The 25207-nt window shown below is 46.3% G+C and overlaps 1 protein-coding gene across 3 annotated transcripts; it reads right to left on the bottom strand.

Moving 5' to 3' along the window:
- Positions 1–108: 108 nt before the first annotated feature.
- LOC133408399 (sodium- and chloride-dependent taurine transporter-like) lies at positions 109–25207 on the bottom strand. Of its 3 annotated transcripts, none has more exons than XM_061687273.1 (15): positions 24998–25207; positions 18737–18966; positions 18410–18544; positions 15134–15222; positions 14777–14922; positions 14163–14295; positions 13942–14076; positions 13682–13785; positions 13474–13598; positions 12395–12507; positions 8998–9135; positions 6415–6517; positions 5613–5713; positions 4679–4849; positions 109–4473 (listed from the first exon to the last, which is right to left on the bottom strand). In XM_061687273.1, the coding sequence occupies exons 2-15, from the start codon at positions 18963–18965 to the stop codon at positions 4315–4317; spliced, it is 1881 nt and encodes a 626-aa protein (XP_061543257.1). In that variant the 5' UTR covers position 18966; positions 24998–25207; the 3' UTR covers positions 109–4314. The 3 variants fall into 3 exon arrangements, with proteins under 3 accessions (XP_061543257.1, XP_061543258.1, XP_061543259.1); XM_061687274.1 differs by having other exon boundaries at positions 4679–4816; XM_061687275.1 differs by lacking the exons at positions 109–4473; positions 4679–4849; positions 5613–5713; ... (4 more) ...; positions 13682–13785; positions 13942–14076 and having other exon boundaries at positions 14259–14350; positions 24998–25206.

Below are 25207 nucleotides of genomic sequence, written 5' to 3'. Positions count from 1 at the left end.
ACCAATACTGTTTTCCAAAATCGTATTTTTCCCCCTCACTGTCTAATTCTGTTCAAATCTGTGTCATTTTCATTACATGACAAAGAAAAAAAATACAGGGCACACTGCTGGGATATTTCTTTTTAATCAAGTAACAACAAAAAACAACGTTTACACATTTTTTTTCTTTTTTATTTTTATTAAACCTGATCAACATTTTTTCAAGCTGACAGATGACTTGGAAGAAAAGACAAAAGAAAAGATAATGAAACCTTTGAAATACTCGTTTAAAACCGTTTTGTCACGTTCTCGTGACGGGCGTCGCCATGGATACCGTGAGTGGGAAGAGGATGAAAAGGGCGACGATGATGATGATGAAGAGGATGATGATGAGCAGTGCAAATGTGCTTTAGCTGCGAAGGCGGAGTGAAACCGATGAATGGAAACGGCCTGCTAGGCGGCAGCACTGAGTCAATCCAAACGGCGGGAATACTGCAGCTCGTCAAAACACTTTTATCGAAACACTTTGGAAAACTGCGGTAGTTATTGCACGCGATTGAGTGGCCGGGTGTCGGAACATCAAAAAAACAAACAAACGAGGAACAAAAAGAGCAATTGGTAAAGATGTCGGCACCAAAATGTGCGAATATCATTTCTAGCTTTGACGTTTGGTTGTTAGCGACGCTAGCGATTTAGATTTGCCTAAATGGCGGGAATGTGACATTTTCAGCACTTTTTATAAAGAGGCAACGGAATAAAGCAAACGCCCGTGACGGATGCCACGTGTTTGTTTGAGGAAAATCGCGTCATAAAATGAACCCTTTATTCGAGGAAAAAATAAGATTGGAACTTTTCGTTTGAGGATAAAGACTAAATGACATCAGCTGCTGTATCTCTGGGGAGGAAAGCAATAACATGCGCTATTTATTTGATGAAAAAGTTTCATGTGATATGAAGCATTTGAAGGAAAAAAGCATTTGTGGAAAGTAGGCGAAACATAATTCATTTGAGAAGAAAAGTATGAACTATTTATTTGAGGCACAAAAATATGAACTATTTATCTGAAGAGAAAAGTTCACGATGGACTCATTTTTTACGATCACAATTCAAGAAAAAGAATTCTTGATATGTAGTACTTATTTGAGGAAAAAACGATTGGAAGTGAAAAAGGATTATTCGAGGAGCAAACATGACAACTTTTTATTTAAGAAAAATAATGACGTGTTCTATTTATTTGCGAGGACTATGCTAAATCAACTTTATTTGAGGGGAAAAACAGAATGAGCTATTTATTTAGGGAGAAAATGATATGAGCTATTAATCTGCGGAAAACGTTATGACTAATTTGTTTGAGGTGAAAACACTGATATGAACTATTTATTTGGGGAAAAATAAATGTGAATCATTTTTTGGAGGAGAGAAAATGTGATGGGCTGTTGGGGAGAACATGTTCACGATGTGACCCATTAGATGGAAAAACGTTGATATGAACTATTTATTTAAGGAAAAATATGAATCATTTATTTAAGGAAAAAAGTTAATACTTTATTATTAATATATTTATGCATTTATTTTATTTCATAGTGACGAGCTCAATTTCTGTTGAAGGAAATTCAGAATTTTTCAAGATTGATATGTTGTTTGTTAATGTTAGGCATGATGTTAGCGTGACGCTAGCATGTGTGCGTGCGAAGGATGGGATGGATAATTTTCAAGATGGTGCGGTAAAAAAAAAAAAAAAAAAAAAAAATGGCGACTTTGTGGACAAAAGTATTGCGATGCCTCGAGGGGGTTTTACATTTGGGGCAAGTCGGGCGGTGCCCCACCACATCCAGCAGATGGTGCTGTGGTTAATACTGCACGGACAGGAAATACAGAGCAGAAATTCAATGAAATAAGAATGGGAATTCAACTAGGTTCCATAATTATGATGCCTTCATATGAAAAGTGTAAAAAAAAACAAAAACGTTTTACTACTTTTTTGCTTGTACTGATACTTGTGTCCAAATTCCCACAATTTCCTCACTTTTTGTCCCTGTACTTTTGTCCAAATTCCCCAATTTTCCACCTTTGTGTCCCAGTATATGGTCAAGATTCCCACATTTTCTTCATGGTTTTGTCCCAAGACATTTGTTCAAAGTCCCACATTCCCCCTTTTCTGTCCCAATACTTTTGTCCAAATATCCCATATTTTTGTTATCTTCTCAACCGATGACTTTTGTCCAAGTTACCACACTTTCATCCCTAACCTTATGTCAACATGCCCATATTTTTCCAGTATTACGTTTGCTCTTCGCTGTTCTTTCCGCGGCGGGTGATGCAAGTTGCCATGGAAACAGCCCGGTGACTCACACGCTTGCGCCCAGTGTAAAGTCCGCCTCGCGACAGCGTCCCAATACTTTTGTCCTCGCCCTTTGTATAGCAGCGGGGTCGTTCGTCTATGTGAAACTACTCATCCACAGCAAATACGAGAACACGACAGACCTAAGAGTACATAGACAGAGGAGGGACTAATTATAATTAGAATGATCAGAATACGAATGAAAGTTTCTCGGCGCGGGAAAAACCAACAGAGGCCGGAGCGGGTCTAGAACAGCGAGATATCGAGCTTAGATAACGAGACGCATCAGCGGGCGCGGAACACAACGGCAAAGACACCACAAACGTTTAAAGGGTTCAAGTGGTCCAGTCCTCTCGGGCTTCGTCATGTCATGCGTTTAAGGTGCGTTTCACAACCAGAATCCTGGTTTGGAGTTGTCATAAGTACACATTCAGCGCATTTTTCGCATAAATAGTTTTTTTTTTTTTTGTTTTGTTTTTTTTTTTGGGGGGGGGGGGGGGCTTTTCACAGCTTTGATTTGTCACATATAAAAAGAAAAAAAGGAAAAAAAAGGTTGCCAAGTGCAGCGAAAACAGATTTGGTTTGATACACCACGGTTGTCCAAACGTTTGTTGCTATGATACTTGTTTCGTTTTATTATTGAATACGCCACGAGCCAATTAATGACACTTCTGCCCACCCTGACTGGAAACCTTCAAATTGTTTCGATGACATCATCAATACATTGAAATGTCCCAAATTTTGGTCCACAATAATATCTTTGGAAGGATTTATAAAAAAAAAAAAAAAAAGATAAATTCAAGTGCAGTTTGCTGATGTGTCAAATATCCCTGTTTCCGATTTGGCTCATTTTCCCGCGAGGAATCGGTTTCAGTACGATTTTTGGAATCGGCCAAAATAATTGCCACTTCTAACTTAAGCCGTGGCAAATCAGCAAAGGCCAGCGGTGTGGGCAACATTTCTTTACAATGAATCGGAGCCCATGTGTCAAATAGCCTTGATTCCAATTTGTCTGAATTTCCCAGCAGAATCGGTTTAATTGTCAGATTGCCAAAAATAATTGCCACTTCTATCCAAAGCCTTGGCCATTCATCAAAGGCGGCGCCCGCATCCTGCGGCGCGCGCTAACGTTATTCGCAACTAATTACGTACGGCCTGTGGGTCGAGTATCCCGGATTCCAATTTGGTCCCGTTTGGTTGAATTCCCGGGGAGGAGTCGGTGCAAGAATGAGCTGTATAATAAATAAATAACTATTTCATAATAATTTGACTGATTTTCCATTTTGGGTATGACAAGAGTTCTTGAGACATTTTCACGCATCAATCGCAGCACACGTGTCAAGTCGCCCCTGATTCCGATTTGTCCAAATTCCCCGCGAGGAGTCGGTCAAACCATCAGTTGTACTGTCGGAATTGGTCGGAAAATTCCCGCTTTTAACCAAAACGCTGTGTTCGTTTTAGGGATCGGGTCCCGGAGACATTTTCCGCCAAATTTTGTCTGGTGGTTTGCGGTTTGTTCCGGTTCTCGGCAACGGTGCTCAGAAGTGCACAAAATCGGACTTTGGTTTTGGATGATTGTAGTTGGGGGGCTCGGGAGCACCGGGCGAGGGGCTGGGACTTCAAACACTTAGCGTGCCGTAAACATTCCTGCCGTAATTGGCTTTTCTTTTTGGGATTCAGTCCAACTTTGACCTTTTAATTCCAGGACTCCATGGTCACCTTCTTGTCCAGAAGAAGAAAAAGAAACTTCCTTCGTAAAGTATTCCGAAAAGATTTGAGACTACTTTTTTTTTTTTTTTCTTCTTCCATAAACCCTTTTTTTTTCTCATTCCACCAGAGAGTGAAACGGACAGACGGACGGACGGACGGACAGACGGCGAAACAGAAGGCGGCTAGTTAGCGTTAGCTTGAGGGGAAGCATCGGGGAGGCTGGCGGGAGAGGGGCGCGATCTCATGGAGAGCTTTCCACCCCGCTATCTTTTTTTTTTTTTTTTTTACATCATGGTTTCTACGATGGTGTGGCTGGGACCCTTCATCAGCAGTCCCTTGTTCCCGTTGGGGTCCACGGGGTAGGCCGGGTCCCTGGGGCCGCGGTGGTCCGCCGGGCGGGAACTGGCGCCGCCGCGAACCGGGGCGGCCACCGCCTTGATCCTCTGCGAGGGGGCAAAGCGGACAACAAAAACTCATTCGTAAGAAGTTCAGCCTTTCCGACTCAAGCGGTGTGTAAGAGGCGAGTTGTTCCCTCCGGAAAAGAAAAAAAAAAAAAATTCAAAATTGAAAAAAATAATATATATATATATATATAAAATAAAATAAAAAATATTTCACATGACAAAAGGCCGGCGGGCAAGGACGCACCTCAATGAGCGGCCCGTCGGAGCGAATGATCTTGATGACCACCACCATGGGGATGCAGATCATGGACGTCAAGGCCAAAGTCCAGCCCACTCCGACGGCCCAGTCGGGATACTCGTACACTTTGTTGTACGTCAGCGGCTTGTATTTGACCAGAGAGAAAATAAAGCAGCTCTGCAAACGCAAACGCAGAAAACAACCAATGCAGCTTATGACGACGGTTAGCCAAGCAACGCGACGTTTGTGTACGACGCTTACGTCATTCAGAGTACAAAACTCGACTGCGGTCATTCGCCCTCAGCTGTTTCCGTGGGTTTCGAGCATTTTCCGCTCGTTAGTGATCAAAACACGGGTCGGTGTCCCCCAAAGCTTCGCCGCTTTTCCAGCTTCGCCGCTAATATTTCTTTGCTTTTGCGACTCCTCCAACGAGACCGATGAGGCTTTCGATGTCGAAATCACGTCGAAGGAAGAAACGCGCGGTGAGCCACGCTGACTCACCGCGCGGCTCGAGTTGAACGTCGGCGGCTTCTCGACTGTGTGATCTTTCGTCACGATCGCGACACGCGCTTTCCTCTACGTACGGCAAAACATGCTCTTTTTAAACCGCGAATACTCATTCGCGCCTCGGTGACGAGGTGCCTGAATCTATCGGCGTTCGCCTCCCTCAAAATCGACACGACGAGCCGAGAGTCACCCCCGAATCTTTCTCTCCTGCTCAAAAGCTGCGCCGATCCCAAATCCGAACGACACGACGTCGCCATCTACGGGGATCCGTTCTTAATTACAGCGGCTTGCTTACAAATGCGAATTTCACCCGTTGAAAAACATCCGGCGGGCGGTGCGCGGTTTGACGGCGTTCCGTTTGAAGCGCACGACGTCTCTTCGTGGCTCTTGCGCCAAGAAGTTGTCGTTTTGCAGGGCAACGTGTGCGCCTTACCACGCACAAGCAGGGAGTGATGACAGACCAGCTCCACTTCATCCAAGGGTTCGGTCTGTAGCCGATCATGTCCTCCACAGCATCGTAGAAGTTATCGACACCTGCGCAAACGAGCGAGCAAACGTCAACGCCGGCGACATCGCGCTCCGTTTTTCGCCCCCCGGCTACTAAAATGCTAGCTATTAAAATGCTAGCATTTGTGAATGTTAGCATTTTAAAATGTTTGCATTTCACAATCTATTCATTTTTTTAAAATGTTATTTTTTGAATTTTTGCATTTGGGGACGGTTAAATCTTCAAATGTTAGACGTTTCAAATTTTCAAATGTTAAGATTTTCATATGTTAGCATTTTCAAAATTTAAAATAATGTTTTTTTTTTAATTTTTGGATTGTTTTATAAATGTTAACATTTCAAAATGTCTTCGTTTTCAGATGTTTTCATCTTCAAATGTTCGCATTTTCAAATGTTTGTTTTAAATCGTGAACATTTTCACTTGGTAGTCTTAACAAATGTTGGCATTTTGTAGAGTTTTTACGTTTTTTAATGTTTGTGTTTTCAAATGTTAGTGTATTCAAAAAATAATTTAAAAAAATGTTAGCATTTTCATATCTTGCCAATTTTCCAATGGTAGTATTTTGAATGTTATCATTTTGAATAGTTTGCATGTTTGCATTTTCACCCGCCAAAATGTGTTGTTGCTTTTTTTTTGTTTTGTTTGTGTTTTTTTGCTCTCGATTGAGTGCCATTGTGGTTTTCAAGCTTTGGCGCCGCGCACGTGCTGGAACGTTAGCGGTACTCACCGTAAACCCAGGCAACAGCTACACATTCAAAGAATGCCACCCACAGAAGGCACACACCGCTCGCTGCATAGTAGTCAAACAGCTGGAACACATACATGCCACCCTAACCACACACAAACACAAACACAAAAACGGACCGTTACGTTCGGCTTCCCTTTAGCGCACTCGAACAACGGCCTAGGGAAAAAGTCATTAACGTACAGACCTGCAAAAATGACTAGGAAAGACGTAATACACATGACAGGAAACGAGTTGGCGACACAACAGCAGGATCGTTGCCAATCGAGCACAATGAACATGCAAAACAAACATTTTCTGCATTTACACACACGCCACATTTCCATTTTGACACATTTTCAAATGTTTGCATTTTCAAAAACTGCATTCGCAAATGTCAGCATGTTTGCATTTTTTTGCAACGTGACATTAAAAAAAGAATAAATAAATGAATCGTCACGTTTGCATTTTCCAATGTTAGCATTTTCAACTTTTTGCTTTTCGAATGTTAGCATTTGGGAGGTTTGCATTTTCAACGTATGATTTTTCAAATGTTAACATTTGAAAATGTTGACAGAATTGCACAGATCTGAAAAAGTACAGAAACATTTCTGCTGCTTAAAACGTTGACATAATTGCATCTCTTTTGGAATCGATTCACATGACCCAAAATAAAAATGCAGAAAAGGTCAACGGCAGTGAATACTTTCCGAACGCACTGTACGTCATTGCGTCCATTAAAGTCATAGCGCAGATAATATTCAAGGCGACATTAGCAATCTAACGGACTCCTCGGAGGAGTCGGCGTTCGGATGAAGTGCGAGGCCGACTCTCAAACGTCAAATGTGATTTTGACTGCCGAAGCAATTTGGCGGCGCGGGCAGAAAGCAGAAAGCCGGGAGCCGCGGGAGACGCGAGAGACGCGAGAGACGGACCGACGCGGTGACCTGACGGACCGACGCGGTGACCTGACGGACCGACGCGGTGACCTGACGGACCGACGCGGTGACCTGACGGACCGACGCGGTGGACCTGACGGACCGACGCGGTGGACCTGACGGACCGACGCGGTGACCTGACTCAATGGCCGCTAAATGGCCCCAGCGGAGCCGTCTCGTTCTGCGCCGGACGTGACGTCGGGCGCGCGAGCGCGACGCCCGAGTATCCTTGCGCCACAATCGCGGCGAACTGGCGGGAACGTTTCCCAGCGAAGACATAACTCGCCCAAAAGGGAGCAGTTGCAGCTTCCCGCATTGGGATGCGCGGCAACAGTGAGTGACTAGTACCTTAGTAACGTAGTAATTAGTAGCACAGGAACACAGTAACATAGTACCTCAGTAACCAGTAGCATCACTATCGTAACTATGAACATAGTGCCGCAGGAACATGGTACCAGAGTAACTGCTAGTAAGATAGCGGCTAGTCACCTCATAACTAGTAACAGCGCGACAGAGTAACGTACTATACCACCTTAGTGAGCAGCAGCATATTAGCATAGTAACTAGTAACACAGCGCCATAAGAACAAAATGACCGTACCATAGTACTATTGTAACTAGTACCATAGTAACTGGTAACAAAGTAACTAGTAAGACAGTGACTAGTTCCATAGCAACTTAGTAACATAATAGCAACTAATAACATAGTTCCATAGTAACGAAATAAGATAGTACCACAGTAACGTAGTGGTGCGTACCATCGTACCTTAGGAAGTGCTAACAATACTATGAGAGTAAAAGTGACTAGTAACATGGAACCATAGTAACCAGTGACATGGTACCATGACAACCTTTAACATGGTGCCAGAGTCAGGTAGTACCAAAGTAAATGGTATTGCAGTAACTAGAAACATAGTACCTGAGTAACCAGTAGCATGCAATCGTAGTAACAAGTAGCACAGTGACTCGTAACATAGAAACTTAGTAGTGACCAGTCACACGGTAACTAGTAACACAGTGCCGTGCAAAGTAACTGGTAACCCAGTAGCGATGCAAATAGTCACATGATAGATTGATTACCAGTAACATAGTATCATAGTAACGAGTAACATAATAATCTAGTAACATGGTCCCATAATAACTCATAACATAATAACCGGAAGAATATAGTCAGAGAGTACCATGTGTACCATAGTAACTAGTTACATAAAACCATAGTAACAGTGCAATAGTTCCAGGGTAACACGGTAGCATAGTGTCGATGTTGAACGAGTAACATAGTACCATTGATATTGAATGACATAGTACCAGAGTAACTAGCGGTGCACCGGTAGCGTAGCAGCACAGCTGCTGCCTTTCACGCAGACGGCGCGGGTTCGATTCCCGGTCGGTGCCGGTGCCAAGCCGGGAATCGGGGATGAAAAATGGCCGCGGCTTGTGTCGGGAAGGGCATCCGGGGTAAAAACGACGCCGAACAAATCATGCAAGTGGCGACCCCTGACCGGGAAAAGCCCAAAGTCGCTTCTTCAGAACTAGTGGCAGGAAAACTATTAACACAGTCACAGAAGACAAGCTATTGATTTGATTTCATTACTATTGGTTGAAGCCGTTATACATGATCTAATATCGATTGCCGTTGCGCGTGTTACCTTGGTAACCATGGTGAGTCCCAGCAGGTAGCTGATGCAGCATATGATAGCGATGAAGACCTCTCTGCGGTAACCCTTCCGTAGGAAGGACGGATACAGATCCACCAGTGATGTGATCTGCCCTTCCACCTCCACAAACTGCGCGCACACACAATATATCGCAACTTGTATTACCTCCGCTGAGCACTCGGCTGTGTTGTGTGGCGTGTCAAAAGCGTTATTGGTCAGTTTAAGTGACATTTTCATGCGCGGCTCGTGTTCATTTATCATGACGTGGAAAAATAACGGCGCATCGCAAAGGCCCTCGCGGAGAGCTTTAATATGAGATGTGACTCGATGGCGTTTGGGAAACCTGGAGTTTGGATGTGTGAAGCTAGCATTTTCAAGCGCTAAAACCATCTCAATCTGTCATAAAGTCACAACATTAACCAAATAATGGTGCATCTGGAAAGCCCTCGAAGAGCGCTTGAATATGAAATATGACTCCGTTGTGGCATTTGGATTTTGGCGGGGGAAAGAAAGAAATGTTTCAAATGTTAGCATTTTCGGATGTTTGCGTCTTTGAATGGTAGCATTTTCAAATGTCAACATTTTGAACGCGAGAAATTTTAGAAGAGATTATTTTCAAATGTTAGCATTTTCGGATGTTTGCGTCTTTGAATGGTAGCATTTTCAAATGTCAACATTTTGAACGCGAGAAATTTTAGAAGAGATTATTTTCAAATGTTAGCATTTTCGGATGTTTGCGTCTTTGAATGGTAGCATTTTCAAATGTCAACATTTTGAACGCGAGAAATTTTAGAAGAGATTATTTTCAAATGTTAGCATTTTCGGATGTTTGCGTCTTTGAATGGTAGCATTTTCAAATGTCAACATTTTGAACGCGAGAAATTTTAGAAGAGATTATTTTCAAATGTTAGCATTTTCGGATGTTTGCGTCTTTGAATGGTAGCATTTTCAAATGTCAACATTTTGAACGCGAGAAATTTTAGAAGAGATTATTTTCAAATGTTAGCATTTTCGGATGTTTGCGTCTTTGAATGGTAGCATTTTCAAATGTCAACATTTTGAACGCGAGAAATTTTAGAAGAGATTATTTTCAAATGTTAGCATTTTCGGATGTTTGCGTCTTTGAATGGTAGCATTTTCAAATGTCAACATTTTGAACGCGAGAAATTTTAGAAGAGATTATTTTCAAATGTTAGCATTTTCGGATGTTTGCGTCTTTGAATGGTAGCATTTTCAAATGTCAACATTTTGAACGCGAGAAATTTTAGAAGAGATTATTTTCAAATGTTAGCATTTTCGGATGTTTGCGTCTTTGAATGGTAGCATTTTCAAATGTCAACATTTTGAACGCGAGAAATTTTAGAAGAGATTATTTTCAAATGTTAGCATTTTCGGATGTTTGCGTCTTTGAATGGTAGCATTTTCAAATGTCAACATTTTGAACGCGAGAAATTTTAGAAGAGATTATTTTCAAATGTTAGCATTTTCGGATGTTTGCGTCTTTGAATGGTAGCATTTTCAAATGTCAACATTTTGAACGCGAGAAATTTTAGAAGAGATTATTTTCAAATGTTAGCATTTTCGGATGTTTGCGTCTTTGAATGGTAGCATTTTCAAATGTCAACATTTTGAACGCGAGAAATTTTAGAAGAGATTATTTTCAAATGTTAGCATTTTCGGATGTTTGCGTCTTTGAATGGTAGCATTTTCAAATGTCAACATTTTGAACGCGAGAAATTTTAGAAGAGATTATTTTCAAATGTTAGCATTTTCGGATGTTTGCGTCTTTGAATGGTAGCATTTTCAAATGTCAACATTTTGAACGCGAGAAATTTTAGAAGAGATTATTTTCAAATGTTAGCATTTTCGGATGTTTGCGTCTTTGAATGGTAGCATTTTCAAATGTCAACATTTTGAACGCGAGAAATTTTAGAAGAGATTATTTTCAAATGTTAGCATTTTCGGATGTTTGCGTCTTTGAATGGTAGCATTTTCAAATGTCAACATTTTGAACGCGAGAAATTTTAGAAGAGATTATTTTCAAATGTTAGCATTTTCGGATGTTTGCGTCTTTGAATGGTAGCATTTTCAAATGTCAACATTTTGAACGCGAGAAATTTTAGAAGAGATTATTTTCAAATGTTAGCATTTTCGGATGTTTGCGTCTTTGAATGGTAGCATTTTCAAATGTCAACATTTTGAACGCGAGAAATTTTAGAAGAGATTATTTTCAAATGTTAGCATTTTCGGATGTTTGCGTCTTTGAATGGTAGCATTTTCAAATGTCAACATTTTGAACGCGAGAAATTTTAGAAGAGATTATTTTCAAATGTTAGCATTTTCGGATGTTTGCGTCTTTGAATGGTAGCATTTTCAAATGTCAACATTTTGAACGCGAGAAATTTTAGAAGAGATTATTTTCAAATGTTAGCATTTTCGGATGTTTGCGTCTTTGAATGGTAGCATTTTCAAATGTCAACATTTTGAACGCGAGAAATTTTAGAAGAGATTATTTTCAAATGTTAGCATTTTCGGATGTTTGCGTCTTTGAATGGTAGCATTTTCAAATGTCAACATTTTGAACGCGAGAAATTTTAGAAGAGATTATTTTCAAATGTTAGCATTTTCGGATGTTTGCGTCTTTGAATGGTAGCATTTTCAAATGTCAACATTTTGAACGCGAGAAATTTTAGAAGAGATTATTTTCAAATGTTAGCATTTTCGGATGTTTGCGTCTTTGAATGGTAGCATTTTCAAATGTCAACATTTTGAACGCGAGAAATTTTAGAAGAGATTATTTTCAAATGTTAGCATTTTCGGATGTTTGCGTCTTTGAATGGTAGCATTTTCAAATGTCAACATTTTGAACGCGAGAAATTTTAGAAGAGATTATTTTCAAATGTTAGCATTTTCGGATGTTTGCGTCTTTGAATGGTAGCATTTTCAAATGTCAACATTTTGAACGCGAGAAATTTTAGAAGAGATTATTTTCAAATGTTAGCATTTTCTCATGTTTACGTTTGTTGAAACGTTGACATTTTCACAATTTCAAATGTTAATTTCAAACTTTCACATTTGGGGATGGGTTCATCTTTAACTATTTAGCATTTTGAATGATAGCTTCCTCGAGGGTTATCATTTTAAAATGTTCGTGTTTTCAAATATTGGCACGTGCCAACAAAGCTTTTGTAAAACGTCAGCATTCCAAAAAGATGTTTGCATTTTCGGATGTTTTCATCTTCGGGTGGACGGGAAACTAACATTTCCAAGCGCAAATCGTCATTTGTCCTCACGTCACAACCTGAAGAAAGAGCGACCAATCGACGGCGTCGATTGGCGATCCGACTCAATGGGGTTCGTCGCGTTTCGAGGGCGGCAAACGGCTCACCTGACTGTCGAGGCCAAGCAGCAGGAGCATGATGAAGAAGAGGATGGCCCAGAGTGTGGGGAAAGGCATCATGGTTACGGCTTTGGGGTAGGCGATGAAGGCCAAGCCGGGACCTGACGACAGCAAACGGGGCGGGCAGACACGGGATATGACATCAGCGTCACGTGACTGGACGGTCCCCAGTGCCTAAATTCACCTGCCCGATTGCCTGACAGCGTATGCCGCTAGTTCGTGTACGTTCAGAAAATAATTGGAACTATAAAATAATCATCTCAACCGTGAATGAAACTCACTAGCCAAACCGTTCGGCACAGCGGATACAAACTGGCGCTTTGACTGACCGGATGTCGCCAATAGCAACCGTAAGTCGGGGAAAAAACAACAACGACGACGAGGCGTCCAAACAAAACACGGCGTTCACTTCCGCTCTAACCAACCACTGAATTGGCCGCACGTCGCAGATTTGGGGGCAAATGCGTAGATTTGTTTCTCAATAAATTATTCGTGTTTGAAGTTAATTGCTGAAAAAGTGTCAAGACTGAGAACTCTGATCTCGCGGTGAACAGTTTTTCACCATCTCACTTTTCCTGATTTTCTTTTTAGCGAGGAGCCCCAGTGACGCATCTCAACCCCACGAGTCGCCCCTAACCCCACTTTAGAGCGCCTCGTTGTCGAGCGGTGAAAGACGGAAGAGCGAGGAGGGGGACGGCCAGCACGCGGACAGGGGCTTCGTGCCGGCGTGGCTGCTTTAGAGCGCCTTGTCGTCTCAGCGCGGAAAAGCCCCGTGACGACCCCGCGGGGTATATTCCAGCCGTCGGGGGCGTTAAGGGGATATATCTTTGCGGCTCGAACGTCTCTACAGGCGAGTCGGAAGTTAGAGTGTAGTACCACATTGTGCCACGTCACGCCAGGCAGCGCTGGGCTCTACTGGAAGAGATGCAGCAGAATTCGGAGGCGAGAAGAAGAAGATTTGGAACCAGGCTCCAGGGAGCCTCGTTGTTCCCGCAGAGAATAGTTTGTTTTCCATTTGTATTGCAACCAAGGAGGGCAGGCGCCAACGGTTTCCGGAAGCCTCGTACCTGATTCGGCCACATCTGCAATGTCCACCCCTTGCTCTTGTGCCATAAAGCCCAGGACGGAAAAGATTGCGAAGCCAGACACAAAACTGGTACCACTGTTGAGGGCTCCCAGCAGCAAACAGTCCCTACGGCACACACGTCATCAAGCCGTCCGTCAATTCCTCGACCAATTAATACGCACGTATCCTCTACAGCGCCCCCTACTGACCTGTAGCAGTTGTATTTGTACTTGTTGTAACTGCCCAGGGACGTCATGGCGCCCAAACAGATGGCGTAGGAGAAGAAGATTTGGGTGCCGGCGTCGATCCACACCTGACAGATATACAGCAACGGGTGTACTAGTGACAGATCAACCATAGCAACACGCTTACATAGTAACGCAGTAACTAGCAACACGGTAAGCTCATTGCAGAGTAAGAGATTTGTACCGTAGTAAGATAGTAACACAGTCCCGCGGGAGCATCGTACCTCTGGGTCCTTGAGGCGGGCGAGGTCGGGGTACAGGTAGAACCTGATGCCCTCGGTGGCACCGGGCAAGGTGACGCCGCGAATCAACAGGACGATGAGCATGACGAACGGGAACGTGGCCGTGATGTAGACCACCTGAGGGCGAGATATGACCATGATGTCGTCGTTTTGCCCGTAGCCCCGCCGACCCGTCGCGATGCCGTTCCGAGGCCACTACCGACCTTCCCGGTGGACTTGACGCCCTTCCAGATGCAGAAGAAGCAGATGACCCAGACCAGCAGGAGACACAGAGCCAGGTCCCACTTGATGGGGCCCATGTCCTCAATGCCACTGCTGATGCCCAACACTTTGCGTCTGCACCGTGAAGCGCACCGATGATTAGCAGATGACTTAACACAAACCCCCAAAACTGAAAACATAAACACAAATTGAACCCTGAATCTAACTCAAGCACAAACCCACAAAACCTAACCAAAATCCCAACCCTAAACCGATTCCACAAACCCATCAACTGCAACCCAAAACCCAAACTCGAACGTCACAGATAAGGAGCCTTGCTCGCCGAACTAACCCTAGCCCTAGAAATAAGCCTCAACCCCTAACTCTAAATCGGATCCACAAACCAATAAACCCGAATGCAACCCCCAACACTAAGGCTTTCTTTAACCAAATAGCTTAACTCAAACCAGAAACTGAGCCCGCGTAGCCAAACCCTAACCATAACTCTAACCCACAAACCCAAACCCCCAACGGTAATCCGCGAACCTAAACCAAATGCAAACCCCGAACGTTAAGTCTATCACGGGCCATATCGTGCGTGTGGTTGCGTACGTACTCCCAGAACTCTGTGACAGGGGAGGTGAAGTTGGAGAAGTTGGAAGGCAGCCAGAGGCTTTTGTTCTTGCGGTAGGTGTCCTCGATGCAGCGATCCGTGTTCCAGGGCTGGTTGCACTTGGCCCACGGCAGCTCGGGCTGGAAACACTGAAGGCACGAAGACAAACCAGGCAGAGGCTTTCAAACAACGTGTCGGCGGTCGGTGCGCTTTGTTGAATATAGGGAGCCGCAGACGCGGCGGTGCCAAACAAGGTTGCTGTACAAGGGGCTCACGTCATACCGGGAGTTCGACAAACTGAACATCGGCATACGCGGAAGCCGTTCTGTCACTCGCGACGTAGATCTGTTTACGCGGTACCTGGAAAAGGTAGTAGAGCCCCCAGGCCAGGATGACAATGTAGTAGATGTTCAGCAGGGACACGATGACGATGGAGGCGTAGCCGATTCCTGCAAACGCGAGAAGAAAGCGGCATGTTTGGAAATCGCAGACCAGAAATGAAAAAAGCGGACCGCAATTAAGTACATCGCGTCCACAAAACCTGAGCCAAATTCAGGCGCAGCGCAGCGCAGCGCAGCGCAGGTTTTCTGACTACCGTTTCACGGAAACGTGTCGCGAGAGCGCAGACCTTCGCCGCGGTCGAACAAACGTTGAACGGTGCCGCGCGGACGCTAGCGTCATTGACGAGACTTGCGCCGCCGCCAACCTTGAACGCCTCATTCTGAAACGAGAGCCTTTTTATCTCCCGCAGGAGTCATCGGCCGTTTTGATATCGTCACGCAGATACGAACATTCCCGTCCGGACCGCGTGATGATTGCAATTGATGATTGATTTTAGGCATTGTCCTTTCCCAGCCGGCAGCAGCACGTCGAAAATCATTCGAGACCAACGTGACCACCTGCCCGTCCTTCTCCTCCCGACTCGTTTACAGAGGAACACGCATCGTTATCTCCATTCAGTGCGGCTCTGAAGACTCTACAAATCCGAGGACCCGCGCCAATTGTCTGACGCTGTCGCTGGCTCGCGGCGCGTTTGCTGTGACCCGTGTATTACACGTAAAGGTCATTGAATATTCTGACCCAAAAGCACCGCTTTGAACGTCAGGAGACTTGACGGGCAGCAAGCTGGCCACGCAAAGCAGCGGACAAACGTACTTATGAACACCGGGTGCAGGACTACTTCAGGGGAAATCGGCCCTCGACCAATTTGGCAGGGCTTCGACCCTGCAACCTCTTATAAACCCAGAAACCGCATCGCAGGAGTTTCTGACTCAATAATAATTTCTTCTCCCGATTCAATGCTGTAAATCGAGAAGTTCCCGTCTTTAGTCCTTTATTCCCTTTTTAAGTGTGTCTCAATATGAGGGCCGCAAGGTTCTTTCTTAGACCGCTGGACCGGGTGGCTTTCCTCCCCGTTGTCAGATTTTTATGTTGCTACTTTGAGAACCCCAGAGAGTTCGAATTGGTGATTTGTCGTCTGCTGCATGCAGTTGTTTAAAGTCGCGGCGCCCCACAGGGTTGCATTCTTCGTCCGCTCTCGTTCTCTCTACGATCCGATCGTCAAGTACGCCCACGACGTGACTCTCGTTGGCCGTATAAAGTCCAGCGACGAATCTCATTCGAGGTCTGAGGCGCTAAACGTAGTCGAGCGGGGTGCGGCGACACGCGAACTCCGAATGGCTCCGAAGCCAAGCGGCTGGTTTTCGGTTTTAGCCGTAAGACGCCATTTCGTCTCCCTTTGACCGCCGACGACGCCGAGAGCGAGACGGCGAGGAGTTCTGAGCTTTTACGTGTTAGCGTTACTAATGATCGGAGCGGGCACTTCACTTAATCGTGATCAATCGTGTCTGCTCGTGCGTATGCATGTGCGCGCGCGCGTGCGCGCCAAAAGAATGCCCTTGGAGGTTTGTTTGTTTTTCTGCACCTCCGCTCACGGTTCGATGCCGATCGAACAAACACACACGCGCACACACGCCGCGGTCCTCCATGATGTCACTGACGTACGACTTCGGTTGACCTCGTGCGCGTGAGACAAAAACAAAGTCTTCGTCTATCGCTCGGATCGTCGACTGATCTCGGTTTACCTTCCAGTCTTCCTTTCTTGACTCTTTTTGACATCGAGCGCACCACCAACACGATCTTACGAAACCCTGACCCAGTCCCAGATCCTGAACCCAAACTAACCCCAACCCAGCTCCTCCACCTTACCCCAAATCTAATCCGCTAATCCTACTACACCGAGTGACCCGAACCCTCACGCTAAACATTCAAACGAATACAAAACGTAGCACTGACGCAAACCATAACCCGAATCCTAATCCCAAACCTAACACCCACTCCAACCCAAATCCTACCGACGAATGCTAACCAATTAGCACTAGCCCCAAACACAATTGCTAACTCGCTAACTCCTCCCTCTAATGGATGCGGGGGGATAAGACACACAGGAATCTTTTCCACTTTCTTGGCCTTTCCTCTCTCTCTCTCTCTGTTTTTTTTTTCTCTCGTTCCTTTTTTCCACCCGCCCCATCGCTCTGATGCGTTGCCGCGCTGTCGCCCTGGCAACCTGCGATCCAGGACACTGTGTACGTCGTGTCGGAAGTTGCCGTGCGAGCGCGCGAGTGTGCGCGCGCAGACTGAAAACGAGCGAATAAAACAAGCGACGAAACGACGCAATTACAGGCGGCGTGAATATTAACGAGGTAAAGTCGAGCAGACGCGGACGACGAATATATTGACCCAATTTTGTAACGGGGGAGGGGAAGAGCCAGGAAGGGAGGAAATTGCGAGGGCGATGACGAGACGGACTCGGCTCAGCGAGGACCGAATCGGCGCTCTCAGAAGAAGCCGTTTCAAAATCGGAATCCGGGCCGCGGCGTCGCCCGGCAACGGCGGCGGCCGGCCGGTCGGAGCAGGGGACGCGTGCGTCGAGAGCCGAAAATGCGGGAGGTGCGGTAAGCGCAACGTTACCGAGGTCGGACGGCGACTCGGAACGATGACAAAGCGATGGACGTCTTTGACCTTGACAATGACGAGACGACCTCGGTTCCGTCAAATGGGTTGATTGTGCCTTCCGGAAGTGCTTCTTACAATCAGATGACTCGATGATGACGACGCGAACCTTCACATCAAATCCAAACCCCGTACCATACTTTCCGATTAAAGGAAACCCAAATCCGCACCGTCATCCAGAAGACCGTAACCCTATTTGCTGAGCCCAACCCCAATCTCTCATTTTAGCCCAAACCCTAACTCCAAAGCAATCCCTCGCCCCAACGGCACTCAGGACTCTCATCCCTAACCCTCATCAAAACCTTCCTCCGTCACCGTTTCCTACTCAACTCCAAGCCGACGCTAACTCCCAACCCCGAACCCTGAGTCGTGACTTTTTCTGCAACTTCTCATTCGCGACATCCTAACCTCAAAGCTAAAATCGACGCTGTTGTATCAATATGACAATCGGCATCCCAATTCACCGCAAATCAACTGCTGCCGTCCGACGCCGGGCTTCTTACTTTGTCCCAATAATCTTGGTTTTATGGAACTTTAGGCTCCCGGTAAGCTTCGAAGAGTTCGTCGGGAAATCGCCAACACGACCCAGAGCGAAACCGCCGACGTCATTTCTTTTGTCCGTACCTGTGAAGATGGGGCACAGCTTGCCCCAGCAGGTGATGCCACCCTCGGAGGTGAACTGGCCCAGCGCCACCTCCAGGAAGAAGACCGGGAGGCCTCCGCCGAACAGGAAGATGAAGTAGGGGATGAGGAAAGCACCTGGAAGGCAGCAAAGGAAGGAGAGCAGCTGAAGACCGGTGTCCCGAGTCTGGCGTCCGGCCGGCGCTGGCTGGCGAGCGACGCCAGCTTCTTCGCGTGGCGCCATCGTCTCTATCCGAGCGTCTATTATACGGCATATCGAATGGTTTTTGGGGCGACGTAGAGCGCCGCCGACTATCGTTGCGGCCTCACCTCCGCCGTTCTTGTAGCAGAGGTACGGGAAGCGCCAGACGTTCCCTAAACCCACAAATCCTCCGGCCACCGACAGAACAAAGTCCAGCTTGCTGGCCCACTTCTCTCGCTGCGGGTGTTTGCCCTCGGCCTCGTCTTCGGGACGGGTGCCGGGACTCTTGCCGGGAGACGGCTTCAGCGTGTCCTTGTGGAAGTCCTTCAGGCACTGGAGCTTCTCCTTCTGGGCCATTCTTTCAACAGCAAAAGGCAAACAGAGCAAACAGATATATTACATAGGGGGGGGGGGGGGGGGGGGGGGTCTTAAAATGACAAAATTAAAGTCGACACCAGAGCATGACGTGACATCTTTCGCGGATGTGCTTTGTCATAAATATAGAACGGTAAAAGTTTCACACTGCAGGGACTATTTTTACTCTCACGTCCCGAAATAGATTTTTTTCAAATCAAGAAACATCTTTCGCTGCCAGCATCAAAAAGCGTTTTGCCGTTTGATGTGTTGGCCACGTCACACGTCTGCTTGATTTTTTTCGAGAAAACCGCCGCGACGCCTACAAGAGGATATTCTATGTACGGTGGATATAGAAAGTCTACACACCCCCGTTCGAATCCCGGGTTTTTGCGATCCCCGAAGAATGAGACCAAGAAAAATCATTTCTATTCATTTCCAATCATTAATGTTGCCTCAGCGGGAAAACAATAACTCATTCATGGCAGAGATCACGTGGTTGTATAAGTGTGCACACCCTCTTATAAGTCTTCAAAACAAACCAATCCCATTCAAACTCACGTCAGCGCACCCCTTCCATCATTTCAAGCGAGTAAGCCCAATGAAGTTCAGATATTCTAGTAGGCTTTTCCTGACATTTCTTCCGGACACAGGGAGCTTCCACAGCATCAGACAGCTTTCATCGTTTCATCATAAGGAAGAGCAGTGGATCCCTAACCTTTGACGCCAAGTGCCGCCGCAAACAAATACTTGAATCTCCAAGTACCGCCGTAATAACCAACATTACGAAACAGTAGCGGTGTGTTCGGCAAAAACGAGGCAGCGGTTTTAGTCCTGCAAAGTTCCTCATATTATTTTAAGCCAATGTCACACGATGTACACTTTGAACACTGAATTCGATAAATGATGGATTTCCTGCGCCACGACAGGTCGCCTTCGTACCACACTTTGAGAACACCTGGTGTGCGACTTGTGCTTGGCGTGTACGGCGGGGGCGGGATTATGCGGCGTTGAACGCATTTAAAGCGTCTCAGGTTCCCAAAGTCAAGTTAATGATACACGAGCGTGACCTGCTTCTCGATGGTTAATTTATAACCCGACCGTGCGGACGCATTCAAACAATCAACGCCCACCCATTACGATGCTGCTGCTGCTGCTGCTGCTGCTGCTAGGAATGCCGGGAATGCCGGGAATGACGTTCAGCTGACGCGCGCGAGGAGGCACTCCGGCAATATGAAAACCATTTCACCACATTTGAAGTTGAACCTTTTCGAGAGAAAAAGGTGGTAATCGTCCTGGCGTGTGAATTAGCCATCATATTCGGTCGTGCACTTCCTACTACTCTATTGCATAGACCATGTCGTGCGCTTATTACGAATGTATTATTGTCGCACTAAACCGCCTCCACAGAGCCGTGAGAACCGCAGGATGTGTGTGTGCGTGCGCGCGCACAGGCACACGCGCACACACATACTAAGCTGTTATATAAGACACTCCACTATTTTAAGCAGGTTTCGTTCCACTGGACTGAACGGCTACACAATCGCCATCATCATCATCATCATCATCATCATCATCATCATCATCTTCCTCCTCTCTCCCAGTTGTGTTTTTTGGACTCCGTGAGCATTTCCACTTGAGCGTGGACTTTAATGAGCCCTAACGAGCGCCGCCAATCAGACCGGACAATTTAGTTTTGCTTTGCTACATCGGCCATTTTTAAGCCATTGCGTCATTTTTGATTTTTTTGTTTTTTCGATTTCGTGCCAGTTCAAACGTCAAATTTCCAGCGGGCCCAGCTCGTCCGTGAGGTTCCGGTTTGTAAACCGCTGTCACGGCTGACCGACGCCTCCGGGTGGCGGCGTTGCCTCACAGCGCCGCTTTTGAGGAGACGACGACGATGAGGCGGCCAATCTCGCCGAAAGTGTGCGTTGTGATCGTATTTCAAAAAAGACTATTTTGCCGTCAAAAGCCCTTTTTAAGTCTTGTTTCTGTTGTTCTATCGTTTGAAGTGTCAGAAAAGCAACAACAACAAAAAGACGGACAAAGTCGCCGTTCACAAAAAGCTCCTTTTCTCCACTTTTTGTTGTTTTTGTTTCTGGGGGCGTTCTATTGCAAATGACTAAAGAAGGGGACAAGATAGACACAAACTATTGTTTTTCTGCTTGACGAGGAGCGTCCACTCGTTCTCCGGGTACGTTATTTCCTCGATTAAATGCTCGAGGGGAAAGAAGCGGCGCAGAAGGGAATCGAGCGGCCGCCACAGAATTCGAGATCAACGAATCCGCGGTTCGCAAGCGGCGGAAGCAGGAAAACGCCGGCATCGTCGATGACGAGAGGGAACCCGCCGTGTTTTCTGGAGAACTTGTTCATTTCGGATACAGAAGATGAGGACTTTGATGGATTTGTGGATGAGGATTGATCCAAAAAACACCTCGTTAAATACTTCAATAAAGGACAACCGAATTCAGTTTTGCTCCCGCTGCCTTTTTAAAACCGTACGCTAGCATGCATGCTAGCGTACGGTTTTAAGCTAGCGTATGTTCAACCATGCCCGCGCCCAATAATACGGTGCGCCTTATGTAAGCGAGAAATACAGAAATAGACCCCGTAACTGAGACTCCGCCTTTTAATGCGGCGCGCCTTATGGTGAACTTGACGAGGCCAAGTTTTGAAAATAAAGAAGTCGTCATTTTAGAAATATAAAGTCATATTTTTTGAAAAGTCAAAGTTATGAGGTGAGTCATATTCTGGGGGGGGAAAGGTCATTTAAAATGGCTAAATTCTATTTTTTTGAAGAATATGTTATAATATTATAAGATTAAGTCGGATTTTCCCAAGAAAAAAGTCGTAAAAATAACAGTTTTATCTACATGGAGTTGCAATCTGTTTTTTTTTTGAACAATTTAATATTACTAATTTACAGTGAATGTGTATTTTTTTGAGAAAAAAAAGTCTAAAAATGATATTACATTAGCATTTTTTCTAATAATACGTCATAGCATTACAAGAAGTAACATTTTTTTTTAACTTGTAATCTACACGATTTAAGTTGTATGTTTAACGAAAAAAAGTCATCATATTAAAATAGGACAAAAGAAAAATCGTGACATTTTCAAGTCATTTTGGGGGAGAGAAAAAACCCAAACTATTCCAACATGAAACTCGGCAAAGTCGCCTTTTTACGGGCAGAATAACCAAAAAAAAAACAAGAGCGGCCGATTTGCATTTGCGCTTCTGCCAACTCCAATGTTGAGCTTTTGCGGCCGGAATCGAACCTCGGCGAATTCTATCCTGTCTGATTCATAATTCTTCCAAAACGCATTTGTCACGCAAATCGTCGGCCGAGCGCAAACATCTCTGGAATCTTTAGATGACGTGTAAGATTTGCGGGCCTCGAGCCGAGGACGCGCCCGCCCTGCGAATCGTGCGCGTTCCGCCGTCGGTTGCGTGGCGTTCTTGCAGGACAGAGAGAGAAATTGAGATTTCCATCAACGGATTCGGATTCAGAGACTCGTTTTTTGTGTAGCAGGTCCGAAAACGGGCGAAAAGGTCCTCCGGACAGTTTTTGACAGATTTGCCGCGACAAACCGGTTTCCGCATCGCTGAGGCGGAGGGAACCGTCGCGAGCCTTGTCGCTAACGTTCGCGGCCTCCAAACGAAAAAGGAGGAACCGCACGGTGAGATCGAGGACCGCCGAGCAAGATCTCGAAGATCAACGCTCAGGCGGGCGTACCCGGCAGAGGGTTCCGGAGGTTTTCCGAGGGCGCCGACCCTCGCCGCGTCCTCGAGATTCGATGCCGAAGGTTCCGGGCGGAACCTCCCGAGAGGCGAGGCTGACGATCGAGAGGCGTGGCCGCGCCTCCGAGAATTTCCGCGGTTAACGAGATGGAGCTTCGGAACCCAAAAAATTAAAAAAGGGACGTCGTCCAAGGACAGAGCGCCGCGACGCCCGAGAGACTTTCGACTGAGCGAGGACGCCAGAGACTCGCAGGCGGACGACTCGGTCGAAAGCGTCCGAGAGGAGGAAAGTCAACCTTCGCCAATCGTTAGTTTTACGAGTCGGTCGATGCGAAGAGAACCGGCGGAACCGGCGGAACCGGACCGGGCGCCCCGGCCGCAGCGGCTCCGCTTCTTCGGCCGCCGTTTGTCTGAAAACCATTTTCAAACACTTTATCGATGTTCACAAGCAGAAAGTACAGAGTCGACAAGAGTTTCCTTTAACACTATCAAAAGAAAATGAGACCGGCACCCGTTTTTCCAGGCGCCGACGGATGCCGTGGAAAATCCGCATTTTCTAATTCCCAGTACGACAAGCCATCGCACTTCTTTTGACACGAAAATGTCTTCATATCGGTTCTTATGTTCCCAATTTCCCGATATCATAACTGCTATTATGCAGATTGTTCTATTATTACGCAACACTGTCGGCTATACGGAAACTTGCTTCGACTGGTTTCCCCGCGAGTTGTTCTCGGTCCAAATATTCACTATTTGGCGACTTCGCAGTGCAACAGCGATGATTCGGATATGACTCCCAAAGCGGCAGGCGGTCCAGTTGAGCGTTATTTGCGTGCCGCGCGGGCGCAGCGAGCCCGCGCGGCTCCTCTCGCGGGAACGACGCCGATCGCGCGAGATGAGAGACGTTCGTTCCCGTCGGCGCTGTGCCGCGTTCAAGGGCTCCTCGCGCAAATGGGACATTCGAGGGGAAGGGAAGGAACTGATAAAGACAATGGTGGCTCGAGGGGGGGGGGGGGGTAGACGACGCCCCCCTCCCCTCCCCCAAAAATCCAAGATTTGATTCAAGTCAGCCCAAGAAATGAAAAATACACCACTGGAGTTGTTTTGGGAGTAACGTCGACGTTCCGGTGTCGTCTGGGGAAACGTTCAGTCAGCACCCGCCCACCTCCGTTCACGATTGCGCCTGGAGGTGCAGGGGGTGCGGCCCCTCGGGGCTGCCCCGCCCCCGCCACTAAAAGTGGCCTACAACCGCCACTGGATAAAGATGGAGAGACTATGAGAAAAGAGGAAAAGAAACAGGGGTAGAGAGACTGAGGAACTGAGTCGAACTGAAGAGAGAGAGACACTCGGGAAAAAGGGAGAGACTGCGGGGGATTAAAAAAAATGAGAGCGTGATCATATTGAAGGGGAAGAGAGAGACAATGAGAAACTAAATGAAAATAAAAATGAGGACTGGAAGGAAGAGAAGGACGGAGGGACAGACAAGCCGACAGACAGAGAGAGGGAGAGGGAGAGAGAGAGGTAGAGAGAAAGGGAGCGAGGGAGAGAGAAGGAGAGGGAGAGCGAGAGAGAGAGAGAGAGAAAGGGAGAGAGAGGGAGAGAGCGGTGCGCGCGCGCGCGCGTGCGGAGCATCCCTTTTTTTTGCTTTTTCTTTTTTTTCCTCGTTCTGGCCGCTTTGTGCGTGTGCGCGCGCGCGCGCTCGTGCCCTTATTGGCTTCATTTTCACAACACGATCATAAACGTGCTCATTTGTTTAATATGTATATAAGAAACAATAACCCGCTCTTTTCCAACTGGCAAGTCAAAGACGCAAAGTGAAGACAAAGAAGGTCGCGTTGGAATAGGATTAAAAATAGAAATATTCCTCACAATTCAAGAATACATTTGCATATAAAACGACACCTCGCGATTCAATAAAGGCGCCTGCGTGTTGCATTCAATGCCCCCCCCCCCCCAAAAAAAAAAATAGACACAAGAATGTAAAATGAACGCACAACCGGAGGGTGTTGCGTTCAATGTCACCCCCCGCCAAAAAGAAACCACCAACCGCGACTGCGTTGCGTTCACCGTCACGCCACCAAAACGAGACACGATTTAATACAATGAACAGAAAGCCGGCGCGTGTTGCGTTCAATGTCACCCATCAGAAACGGCACAAAATCAAATAAAACAGCGTCCGAGCGGCGCGTGTTGCCTTCACTGTCCCCACCCGAAGCAAAAAGGACACCCAAAAGCTCTTTGTGAACTGAAATATAATTGCGAGGAGGAGAAGGGAGGATGGAGGATGTGCTTACCTGCTGCCGCCGCTGTGGGATTCACAAATTCGCTATTTGGATTCAATTCAAACAAAAAAGCCAAAGAAAAAGTCCCTCTTTGTCCTCTGGTGTCGAGACTGGGACGTGAGCGTCTCCCCCAAAAACGGGTCCTCCTTATAAGCTCCTCTCCGTGAACTTTGTCTCCTCCGGTTCGGGGGGGCCGGAGCGATACCATCGCGAGTGGAAAAT

The sequence above is a fragment of the Phycodurus eques genome, chromosome 10, assembly GCF_024500275.1.
Source record: "Phycodurus eques isolate BA_2022a chromosome 10, UOR_Pequ_1.1, whole genome shotgun sequence".
NCBI classification, from domain to species: Eukaryota; Metazoa; Chordata; class Actinopteri; order Syngnathiformes; family Syngnathidae; genus Phycodurus; species Phycodurus eques.
This window is presented reverse-complemented; position numbering and strand designations above follow the sequence as displayed.